Below are 13,191 nucleotides of genomic sequence, written 5' to 3' on the forward strand. Positions count from 1 at the left end.
ATGAAATACTTATATATCCTTCAATTATTTTTATTATATTATTTATGAACTTTGCTCAAATTTTAAAACTTTAGAGTTCAAACTTCTTCCTCTTCCTTTTTTTTGTTGATTTTTTGCATTATGTTTTTAAAATATTGGTTGTAGGTTGTTATGTAAGATGATCTATCCTAGTGTGTCCACAAGTTGAGTTCAATTGAATTCCCCACTGATCGATCACTTGAATTGACTAAAGATGGTTCAAAAACCCCACAACAAATGCCAATTTTTGGTGTACAAGTTGTTGACAAGCAAGTTGTGTGAATCCCAGTTTTTGGATCTATAGAAATCATCAATCTTCTCGTCCATGGTAGTGTCATGGCAAAGATTATGAGATCTCCATTGTATCTAGAGTAGATCTTGCATGATCTAGTGAATATCTCATTAAATTTGATGGAGATCAAGCAATATCTAATAAGATTTTTACCCGATCTAACAAATTACCTCAAAAGCTCAAATGGTGAAGGGTGGGGAAGAGGTGAAGCAATAGTAAGCTTCAAACAAGTATGTTAGACTATGTTTTTAAACGAGAACCCTATCACTTGACCCACGAAGATCAAGTTTCAACCCATTACCCGTATTATATGTGTTTTAGCTAAATTCCTCCAAATTGAGCAAGTCCAACTTAATCCTAGGACTTGAAGCATTCTTTTTAAGTTTAATAAATTTGGAAGAACGATAAAATTCATAATTTTATTAGATGACAAGTTATTAATAGTGAAAGAAAAATTAAAAATAATAGGTACGTATAAAAATTAATAGTAACTAACCACCTCAGCAATAAAGAAATTTATTGTAAAATTGTTTTGTATTTATTAAAGTCTAGTTTAATTTCTAATCTTTTCTCAAAAATAAAAAGATAAATCATTTAAATAAGTTTATTTTTTTAAAAGGTACAGACCGAAACCCACACAAAAAGAAGAACCATATTGGCACCCAATCAACTTTCATGAGTGAGTCACGTCCCCAACAGTTGACCCAATCATACCTCACGGGATATTTTCATCCATCCAAAACAATATAATATACATTTTTTTCGACACAACTAACACAATAATATTTAAATTAAATAAAACGAGATTAAAAAAACATTATTCATAGAATCATAGTAAAAGAAACTCGACACGAAATATCGGCAGAGACACAAGGTACGAGGTGCAGCTCCGGCACGCGACCCCCCGGTTAACACGACACGTGTACTCTCCCACCACTTCTGAATGCGACTTGATTTGATTTTTCAAAAAGTTGAAAAAAAAAAAACCCCACTTCATTGTCAGAGAACGAAGACTCCAATGACTCATCAACAAAGCAGAATCAGCACTCGAAACACGAGACGCCACGTAATGACTTGTCTAGAGACACAACACAACTTTTTTTTTTTTTTTACGTGGGACCCAGTACCGCGATAGTCTTTTACGGGACCGAATCACTAACCTCAAAATCTATGTTACACGTGTCCACCAACCCAATCTCAGTCACCCACGTCTCTCTTTGAAAAATCCAAGGCTGTTTAACCAAAAAAAAAAAAATCAAAGCCTGTGGTCCATCAAAAAGATTTCAAAGCCCATCTGTTTCAAATCCAACGGGGTTGTGAAAATTCAACGGCTTAGATTTCATGCTTTTTTATATGACACACAGATTCGCTAGTTACTACCTTTGAATTCCACTTTACGCTATAAATGAGGTTGATAGAGGCTTCGAAGCCTCACGTTGATGGGCCAGTGGGAATGAATCTCCAGAGAACGACGTTGGATTCCGGGGAGATGAGTCAGATCACGGTGACGAGGAGAAGAATCAAAGTCCGGCGGCTGAAGTACACGTTTCGAACGAAGAAAACCTCATCATCGGAGGAGGAGGATGTTGGTGATTCGGTGAAGGTGTCATTGTCTGTGTCTTCTTCGGGGAAAGACGAGGTGGTAATGTCGTACGGCTCGGTTTCTGTTATTGGGAGGAGGAGAGAGATGGAAGATGCGGTGAGAGCTGAACTAGGAATTATGAACAAAAAAGGTGGCGGTGGTGGTGGTGGTGGTGGTGTTGGAGGAAAGTACGATTTTTTCGGAGTGTACGATGGGCATGGAGGGTGCCACGTGGCGAGGGCTTGTAGTGAAAAGTTGCATGGGATTTTGGTGGAGGAGGGTGAGAGTAATGGTGAAGAGTTAGAAAGGTTATCGGAGTATTGGGAGAGAGTGATGGAAGGTTGTTTTGCTAAAATGGATGAGGAGGTGGTAGGTGATGGTGGTGGTGTGGGGAGGACGGTGGGGTCCACGGCGGTTGTGGCGGTGGTGGGAGGGGAGGAGCTTGTGGTTGCTAACTGTGGGGATTGTAGGGCTGTCTTGTTTAGTGGTGGAGTGGCTTTCGCCTTGTCTCGTGATCATAAGGTACGGTTCTTTTTTGAATATTTGATTCTCAATGTCATTGCCTTGTCTTGCCGCCAAAGTTTGTTAGTTTTTTCTAGTTTGCTTGGTTTGTTTTTTTTTTTTTTTGTTTTTTTTTTTTTTTTTAACGCTATTTGAAGGTTCGGAGAGAGTAGTAGTGAAGAGTTAGAAGGGTTATCGGAGTATTGGGAGAGAGTGATGGAAGGTTGTTTTGGTAAAATGGATGAGGAGGTGGTAGGTGGTGGTGGTGGTGGTGTGGGGAGGACGGTGGGGTCCACGGCAGTTGTGGCGGTGGTGGGAGGGGAGGAGCTTGTGGTTGCTAACTGTGGGGATTGTAGGGCTGTCTTGTTTAGCGGTGGAGTGGCTTTGGCCTTGTCTCGTGATCATAAGGTACGGTTCTTTTTTGAATATTTGATTCTCAATGTCATTGCCTTGTCTTGCCGCCAAAGCGTGTTAGTTTTTTCTGGTTTGCTTGGTTTTCTTTTTTTAAAAACGCTATTTGAAGGTTCGGTTTCTGGCTTGGTTTATATGAATATATGATATAAAAACGTTGTTCAAAACAGCGCCTTAGACTTCAAGCGGGAGAGAGAGACAGAGAGAGAGCAATCGCTTTTGCCAGTGCTGCTAATAGCTTTTTCAATTTCTAGTATCATAGTCCGTAGATCGTAGATTATGGGTGCGTATAAAAGATTCAGAATCAGAAGGTTCGATTCTATTCTAACTTATAAGTGGGAATTGCCAAATTGCACAGCAATAATTGACTGTTCTAATAATACAGTATTGTGATTAGTGACCAAATTCTCAGTTCAGCAAGCCTAGAACATTAACAACTGATTTTTTTTTTTTTTGATGAGCATTAACAACTGATTAATAATAAGGAATTATTTTTTGAAAACTTTTAATATATACTATACACACACAGAATTTCAATTTTCGATGTCGGCCCTACGACAATTAATATTTTATTATCAACACAAGACACAAATTTTTTTAAACTCATTTTAAAAATTTAATTTTATTAGGAAACATTTTCATTTACAACCAAATTTATTGCTTTCATCCGGTTTATTTCAAGTTTTCATTTTGTAAATACCTATGATATGTTGTAGTTGCTTGCGGTTCTAAATCTTCCGTCCTACGTTTCTTTCTTCAATCTATACTCTACCAATAAATATTTACCACGTGTCCACTTAATTAATTAAATACTACTATTAATTAATAACTGTAGTATTAATAAGTCAATAATGATAATATTTAATTAATAAGGTGAACACGTGGCAAGTATTTATTGGTGGAGTATAGAATAGAGCAGGAAAAGTGAGACAGAAGATTTGGACTCGTGAGTGGTGGTAATTTTAACCAGCAGTTCTTTACCAAGAGAAATAGGTTTGAACATCACACTCCATTGTTGTAATTTAAAAAAAAAAAAAAAATTTAACACTACATTATTGAAAATTAGACAGAGTTGAAAAACAAAACCAAAAAAAAAAAAAAAAAAATTCCCAGCTCTAATTTATAGAAGGAAAAAGTTTAGCCCCAATCTATTATGTGTAAATTGAAGTGATTATCTGTGTCTAATTTTAATCACATGACTTGTTTAAATAATTCACATGATAGTGTAATAAATCATCATGTAATAAGTTGGAAAAGAAAGTTCTAAACTAGTTTAAAGCTAAACTTTGCCTTTTATAAAATACGAATATATTGCAAGTTAGTGACTTCATTTAAAAATAAAGTTCTTTTGTGACTTTACAGGTGACAAATAGTTCAACGCCATGTTGTAAAATTAGTAATTTAATTAGGACACCAACTATATTGAGTCCACGTTGTAAGGGTCATGATAGTGAGCTAATGGATCATTTGAGGATGTTTCGAGTAAATTACAGTGTGATTGATAATCAACTTCTTCTGTTAGGCACAATTTTTTTCACTAGGGAGCACCTATCTTCAATTTGCTGTTACTTATTTTAGAAAAACTATGTCTGTGGGTGCTTGAAGTGAAAATATTTGTCAAGTATAAATCCCTTGTGATTGATAATCAACTTCCTCTGTTAGGCACAATTTTTTTTCACTAGGGAGCACTTATCTTCAATTTGCTGTTACTTATTTTAGAAGAACTATGTCTGTGGGTGCTTATTGTTTTTAGGCGCACAAAACAGTTCGTTTAGGCTATTATCGGATTATCCTTGAACTCAGACTCATGATTTGAATTTTTCACAAAGATATTGCTCAGTGATGGCATTACACATTAAAATAATATGTAGTTGATGCATCTTGATTCAATCAATATAAAGTCCTGTTTTTTCAAAACATTGGAATAATATGTAGTTGATGCATCTTGATTGAATTTTAAAGCATTGACACATGAATATGAGAGTAAGATATATTTTATATGTATTATAGGATATTTTTATAAAATCTACATTTGTTCTATATTGCACTAGATTAATAAGAATTTTATTGTTAATACTGAGTGAAGACTTCATTTATTTGGTTGTTGGTGATGTTTGACCTCAAATCCTTTTCATTCTAATGAATTATGTGTATTCCTTTGAATATTAGTGCTCTAGTTAACCATTTATGTAACTTATTCCCTAAAATCCATAGCGGAAAGGTTCGTTTATCTTAATTAAATTTCTCTCAACCATTTGAAAACATTATTTAGTATTTTGGATACAGATTAAATTATTGTATTGGCTTTTAATAAGATCTTTCTGAAATCACCATTAATGGTGACATTCATTTTCTCACTAAATTGACAGAAAAACCATTTAATTTGATAAAATAAAATTTAGCTTTTCTAAGAACTTTCTTGTGCATCGCATGGCTGGTTTAGCGACTAGTATAATATAAAAGCGAAACATTTGACTTTTTTGTTGACCACTCCTTATTGCACCACGTGACTAGTTGTAAGGGTCATGATAGTGAGCTAATGGATCATTTGAGGATGTTTCGAGTAAATTACAGTGTGATTGATAATCAACTTCTGTTAGGCACAATTTATTTCACTAGGGAGCACTTATCTTCAATGTGCTGTTACTTATTTTAGAAGAACTATGTCTGTGGGTGCTTGAAGTGAAAACATTTGTCAAGTATAAATCCCTTATGAATTCCAGGATACTCCTTCTGTCTCTTATCCACGGGTCACTGGGGCAACTCTCGTCCACTGTGATTGCTGGACAATCTTCAAGAAGTTCGTGAACATCAAATTTATGATTCTTTGTTATGGTAATTTATAGAGGTATTAAACAAGAATCCCAGAAGTGGTGTTTAAATTTGTCATACGGCTAGTTTCTGGGCTTTATTCGCTGCTCAATAATGGCTTACTTCCATCTCTCACATGAATGATGGATTCTACTATGAATTCAATTAGTAAGATCCACTATTAATATTATACAAAAGAAGAGATGGATTCTACTATGAATTCAATTAGTAAGATCCACTATTAATATTATACAAAAGAAGAGAGTATGTCGCTATTATATTTCATAGAATTATATAATTGCATATTGAATTGTCTTTGACTGGTAGTAGCAAGGTATTTACTCCATGTATTTTTAGCAATGTTTTTTTAATCATTAATTTTTTGCTTTATCCGCTTATCATTGAACTTAGTTTCATGGTGACAGGGTTGCATATTGTAGATCACATTTATATTTTCAGTGTCCTCTTTACATATACCACACAAATTCATTGTTGATATCCTTTGATTATAAGAAGTCAGCTTTATGACAATATCTAAATCATGATTGATGCATCATTTGTGTTAATAGCCTGACAGACCAGATGAGTTGAAGAGAATTGAAGCCGCTGGTGGAAAGGTCATAAACTGGAATGGACATCGCGTTCTAGGAGTTCTTACCACTTCTAGATCAATAGGTATGTAGTAATCCTCTATGTACTTCTTATGCCACTAATGTTCTTCATAGAATAATGATGGTTTAATATGCTCGTGACTACTCAAATGCTAGTGTGGCATTCTTCACTCAAAAACAAAAAATGCTAGTGGCATATAGAAAATTAAATGGTGATGGTAGCTATTAAGCTTTTAGCACAAGTGGCCATTAGAGTTGAGAATGACCCATCACCAATCAATCAATTTACCATTAGATTTGCAAGGACATCACTTTCGATTATTAAAGCAGCCCTTGGAAAATCAAGCATCTTAACATGAGGAGAACCACGTTCAATACCATCCTTCCCCACTTATAACTATTAACTTATCAAAAACTAAAAAATGGAAAGTTCTTATCATTTGTTGTTAAGGTGTTCCCTCGTTACATCCCCAAAAATTTTGCTAATAAATGGATATCTGGTTTTTATGCATATGCTTGCCAATAAGAACTACAAGCAAAGAAAGGAAACACGGTTGGATCCTTTTGCCTTACTCTTCTTTGTGGTAGGATTTAAATTTATAGGGTTGTTCCTAAATCAACTTAGGTTTCGCAATGATTTGTTAAATAAAGATAACTTAATGCCATAAATTTTTTTCCCTGAATAATACTTTTCAATTTTTCATTGAAACAAAGAGAAAGCATTCAGACTACAAAATATAGGGAACTAGTCCCCTTTCAAAATTACACAAAAGAGACAACTCAGACAAGGAATGGGGTGTATCAATTCGGGATGTTAAGCATGATGTCATGTTATATAATCACCAAATCATACATACAATTAGGCATTTATTATGTTTCTATTTGGAACTATATATTATAAAATTAGTTATTTATTATGGTTTCATTAGCATATGAAACTATGTATTTTAATATTTAAAGAAATTATGATGTGCTAAGATTCCATTAGAGAGTTTAATATAAAATAAATTCAAACGTCTTTAGTTTTATATATTTTATAGATAACTAAGTTTCTTAATAAATAGAAGTCTTCTGAGAAGTTTTTTTTTTTTTTTTAAAAATTTTGTTTACATTAATATTTTATATTTGGAGAATTAAGGATATGGACTCTTTTTTTTTTTGGGCGAAAAACAACAATTAGATGGTATACCATTTACAAACTGACTATTAAAAAATTGTTTTGACTAACATTTATAAGGAATAACTTAATGTGTGAGAGAGAGAGAGAGAGAGAGAGAGCTTGGCCCCTTAAAAAAAATCCATAGTTTCACCACTGCTTATATTATCTGAAATGTCATCACCACCAATCATTCTCCTTACTTATTGCATGCAGGTGATCACTGCCTCAGACCCTATGTGATATCCAAGCCAGAAGTTACAGTGACCAAACGAAGCAATAATGATGAATTCCTTATCCTAGCCAGTGATGGCTTGTGGGACGTTATATCAAATGAAGTTGCATGCCAGATTGTGAAGAGATGTCTTGAAGGAAGACTGAGGAGGAAATCCCTGGAAGTGGAAGTTGAGAATGAGAGTCGCGCTGCCGAGGCTGCGGCAGTGTTAACTGAGCTAGCAATGGCTCGGGGGAGCAAAGATAATATCAGTGTGATAGTAGTTGAGCTAAGGAAACCCAGAGGTTTTTCCAGCTTATAATATTTACTCGTAATTAACAATGCTTTTTAACTCTTCTGCCTAGCTTTGAGAACTAGCTATTTTTCACTCATCTCTCCAAGCATTAAGATGCATGTAAGAGAGGGAACTCTCTCTCCCACGTTTGTTTTTTTTTTATATTTTTGTGTATGGTAAAATTATCATATAATTTTATTTTCTTAAAAAAAGAAAATGAAGAACTACTTGGTTATGTTAAGTATCTGTAACACTGTGATGGGCTTATGCCTATGGTTTCCACTTTCCTGAAAGTTCTAATCATATAATGGTGTAGGACAGAAATGAATGACAATGGTCAGATTTGAAGGTGACCAAATTCTCCTGAAGAACAGGAAGAGAGAGGAGGGGTTATTGAGTTTAAATTTGAAATTCTTACCATAGTCATTAAATGCAATTCTTTGGCCTTTATAGCTGATCAGCATATGGTCGTATACAATTTGAAAAAGAATGAGAAAAATATATCAAAAATGGGTCATTCGTGATTTTATTACTATGCATACATATTGATAGGTATCATACCTAATTTATCTTAACAGTTCATCTGTTATAATATATTAAAAAACATCAACTTCTACGAAAGAGGTATCCACCTAATCTCTTACCCAAAATAATAATAATAATAATAATAAAAGAAGGTATCCAGCTAATCATAAACTCACTGGCAGCTCTACTCGTATGTGAGAGAGGTCGTAGGATCATTCTCACTTGTCAAGAAATATTTTATATACATGCAAAATTTTTTATATATAAATAGTTATTTTAATCTAATATATTCAGTGGCTACCTTGACTTTAAATATATATATATATATATACTTAAAAAAAAAAATATTATATATTAAATTAACTGAATTTGACCCCTCTAATAAAAATGTTGAATACCTTACCTAAAAATCATAAGAATTTGAGTTCAGCAAATATAAAATAATGCTACATCCATAATATTTTTACAAATTTCAGTATTTCATAATAAAACTTATGTGGTAAGTTGTTACTAATTCTAATTTGAGTTCAATATTGACATGTTTTACCCACCAATAACATGCTAACAATTTGTTGTATAAGATTTGTTATGAAATTATTTTGGTCACTTTATTATTCTTATATCAGCATTTTCAATTTGCACTTTTTCTTTATTAGTTTATATTTTTTCTTATTCTCTTTGTTAATACAAAAAAAAATTGTACTATTTCATGTATTTGTATTTTTTTTTTTTGGTGACATTGATTTATTCAAATTGTCTTTTTATTAAATTTTGTATAAATTAAATTTCTTAAGAACCACCCTAAAAAAAATTCTTAAAGCCGCCACTACATAAACTTAGAGATACGATGTATTATTATTTTTTCTTTATAGAGAAAATATGATGTATTATTTGATAAGCCTAATCAATTCAATAAGGAATTAATAATGCATCAAAAACCGCTCCCATATCAACCAACTGATATCTATTACCTGCTCTTATCTCACGCAATTTGTCAATGCATAATCATGCAACGTGATGAGTAATAGCATTTCCTTCCCTTTAGAGTTTAGAGACAAATCTGTTCCTCAAGATTTAGGTAAGAAGATTATCGTTGCAATGCTTCGAACGGAGGCTATATATATTGCATCCTAAACTGGAAGTCGTCCATGCCATTGTACCAAGACTTCTATAACAACTTTCTGGCGAGACATATAATCCAATGAATGTTTGCTTGTAATCCATTTGGGTTTTAACTTTTTAAGACCACGGAAACTTCATTATTATCGACCTTTGGGCAAAGTTAATTCGTTACAACTCGTACCACTTGTCCGACCTTCTTTTTTAGTTGAGGCACATGAAACATAGGATGTAAACGTGAATGCGATGGTCTTTTTAACTGATGAGTAACCTTTCCCACACGTTAATATTTGAAATAGGCCTATAAAAACAAGACGAGCTTCAAATTTGCACGAGACACTGATTGAAAGCTGGCGGGAATTATTGTATTTGAGATATACCCACTCCCCTTGTGCAAGCTTGAGCCCGTGACCTTGGGACTTTGTGTACAATATCGATTCAAATCCTTTACCTTGCGTTTGGTTGGGGTTATAAGAAGTGAGAATAAAAAAAGATGATAGAAAAAAGTGGGAAGAAAACATGATTTTCTTTTATTTAGCCGAGAGATGAAATGTTGGAAGAATACTGGTGGTTTTGGGTATTTTCTACTTGAGTCCGCCAAAACACGTAGAGTGTATTCAAATGGGAGAGAAAAAAATGGCATCTACTACATGTAATTTACCCAACTTCAAAAAAATTACTTCTTATATACCATTTAATAAAAACATTTGATGATGAACAGGATCAGTAGGCTGAACAACTCGGCTTCAATGGATCAAGAGCGGTAGCGAAAGCCTAAAAAGCAAACACGCTGTCAGAGGAGACCGGGGTGGACCGGCCTAAGACCCTCTGATGGCTAAGTTAGTATCTTCCTCCCCAGTGAAATTCTTACTGTATTATCGTAATCTCATAATAGTTTTTCATCTTTTCTTTTTGAACAGAATTTTTAACTTTCCTTCGTCCATATACAGGCTATGTCAAAGTTTTATATAGCGATGTGCCAAGCGAAGGAACTTGTTGAGGAGGCCAAGACGGAAAAGGAGAAAGCCAAGGAGCTGAATAACGATGTTCTTTTGAAGAAGGGGGAAGTGATCAGGTTGTCTGAGGATCTCAACCGTTTGCAAGGAGCAGAGACAAAACTGAAGGACGAGGTTAAGGAACTAAAAGCAGATGCTATTGAAAAAGATACTTGCATCGCTTACTTGGAGGGACAAGTTTCAGAGTTCGCTTCATCCTTGGAGAAAGCACGTGAGGAAGCCATTTCAGCCTTCAAGAAGTCTGACGAGTACAAGAATCGTTTAGATAGCTACTATGCTGCTAGTTATGAGGACTTCCGTGCTGATGCCAAAGAAGCTTACCCTGATTTAAACTTTGATTCCTTCAAGCTTCCCCTTGCCACAGAGAGTTCTTTGCTACAGACGAGTTCCGAGGATGTAAATGTTATGGACGATGCTAACACTGAAGTTACTGAGGACGTACCCAAGTGATTTTGTTTTCCTTAGAAAATTTATGTTTAATCTTTTTTGGAGATGCCCGTTGTTTTGGGCTTTTATTTTCTTCTTTTTCTCTCTTCTTTTTTTTTTTTTTTTTTTTTTTTTTTTTTTTTAAATTTAGTTAAGTACAATCTTCTCGTCCAAGTTTATGGACGAGCTCTTATTAACAATTACCTGTTACTTTCAAGGGTTTTTGGACTGTGGTGGTCTACCCTTAAATTTCTTGAATGAATGAATGAATGATTTTCATTTCTATTGTTTCTATAATTTTTGACCATGTTTTAAGGATTTATGAACATACCTTATTAGTATCGTCCATGATGTTGGTAAAACATTTCACTTCGGCTTGGGTTTATGGACGAAGTTCCTACATCACAAAGCTGGAGTGAAAATGAACNTACCCCCCCCCCCCCCACCAAAAAAAAAGTGTAATTTATCATAATTTATCACAATGAGACACACCAGGTCTTCAAATTTTAGAACAATAGTGTGTAATTTAATATAGTAGCAAAACATGTGGTCCTGAGGCTTCAAACTTTTGCTGAGGTTGCTTCTGTCTAATCCAATCAAGCAAAAAACACCATAGATATTCTTGAAAGCTATGATGGAAAAGGAAAAGTGACAATGGGTATTGGAATTTTTCCCCTTGATAAAGCTCCTTTGATGGCTTGCTTTCCCAAAAGATCACCACTGACAACCCTGTGCAACAACTTGCTTAAGTGCAATTTATCTAATAGTGTTCAAATTTTGTAACTTTCTGCCTATGAATCTGCAATTGTACATCACATAATTCACCAATATTTTCTAGTGAAATTTCAATTTACCAAAGCGATCGATGTGACTAAAAAGAAACCTGATGATAGTGAGTGGACAGCGATCCATTGCAAAAGTTTAAAATAGCAAATCGATGAAGCCTAAAGGTGACAATTTGATGATTTCTTCTCCCTTTTTCTTTTTGGACAAAGAGATAAAAACACAAGTAAGCCAAAAAGAAAGATGATGATCAATAAAAATTCCTTATTAATTGCTTTATATATATATATATATTACACACACCATCATCTTTCTTTTTTACATCGTCAAATTTAGTTGACAGAAGAATAATAGAATGCATTCAAAAAAAGACTTACCAAAGATCAATTTTAAATTACCTAGGAGTTTCGTGCACTGATTTAGGTTTGTGGCATATTAAGGTTAGGTACTTTTATTTATTTATTTATATATAAATTCAACTGTTACAATAATGAGGAAGACGAGATTTGAATCAGGATCGTTTTCTATGAAAATGTTAAAAAATACAAGTTGAACTACAAAACTCTTGATGGGACTACTTAATACAGTTGTTTTCTATGACGGTAGAATGACATAAGATCAATTCCTAATCCGAACTTTAATACCTACCACATACCATTCACCTATTACACTATCCTTATCTTCATCAAACAGAATATCTATCTCAAATTCTCAACCTAATCCACCTCTTTCTCATCCGAGAGCTTAAGCTATATTTTTCAAATTGAATTTTTTCTTTTTCTTTTTTTTTGGTGGTGGGAGAGTTGGCAGGTGGATTGCTTAAGCATATATATCATTGTTCATGGACCAAACCAACATCGTACAACATATTTGATATATCAAACCTGACAACATCCTTAGTGCAATATGAAAAATTATAAGCCAGACTCTATCAGGATTCAGGAATCATATAAAGCTGTCATATGCTTTGCTTTTACATGTGAACTATCTCCGATAAATTATATATAGCTTCATCATGCAACATTTGATCAACATGTTGACAGGCCGAGGAGTTTGTGCCTTGCCCTCAAGCAATCATTATGAGCAACGCATGCATGATCTTGATTTGCTCACAAAAACTAGTGCAACAAATTATATTATGGAAAGTGTTAATAAATAGCTTAGAGCCATTGGTTTAGAATATACCTTTACATGAGAAAAGAGAAAAGTAAAAGATTTTTTTGCATTTTTTTATATTTTTCATAAAAGTGGTATTAAAACTTTCTTTTAATAGTCTATAATAAATGTCATAAGGGCATTGGTTAACATAACCTTATGTTATATATATTATTGCGATATGTATTTTACCATTACTTTCAAATTTACTACTTTACCTCTTTAATAATAATAATAAACTGTGTATTTCGTAATTTTTGATAGTTTATTTGCTAA

General features: G+C 33.8%; 1 protein-coding gene across 6 annotated transcripts; it reads left to right on the forward strand.

The window, feature by feature from the left end:
* The first annotated feature begins 1,689 nt into the window (after nt 1-1,689).
* Nucleotides 1,690-11,262, forward strand: LOC112008236 (protein phosphatase 2C 51). Of its 6 annotated transcripts, none has more exons than XR_010625958.1 (5): nt 1,691-2,414; nt 6,185-6,290; nt 7,599-7,901; nt 10,257-10,407; nt 10,486-11,262. XR_010625958.1 is itself a non-coding variant. In XM_065765950.1 (4 exons), the coding sequence occupies exons 1-4, from the start codon at nt 1,716-1,718 to the stop codon at nt 10,533-10,535; spliced, it is 1,158 nt and encodes a 385-aa protein (XP_065622022.1). In that variant the 5' UTR covers nt 1,690-1,715; the 3' UTR covers nt 10,536-11,262. The 6 variants fall into 6 exon arrangements, 2 of the variants coding, with proteins under 2 accessions (XP_065622022.1, XP_065622023.1); XR_010625959.1 differs by having other exon boundaries at nt 10,257-10,393; XR_010625960.1 differs by having other exon boundaries at nt 10,257-10,378.
* Nucleotides 11,263-13,191: the final 1,929 nt, after the last annotated feature.

Source organism: Quercus suber, unplaced genomic scaffold (assembly GCF_002906115.3).
Source record: "Quercus suber isolate HL8 unplaced genomic scaffold, Cork oak 2.0 scaffold_666, whole genome shotgun sequence".
In the NCBI taxonomy this organism is placed as follows: Eukaryota; Viridiplantae; Streptophyta; class Magnoliopsida; order Fagales; family Fagaceae; genus Quercus; species Quercus suber.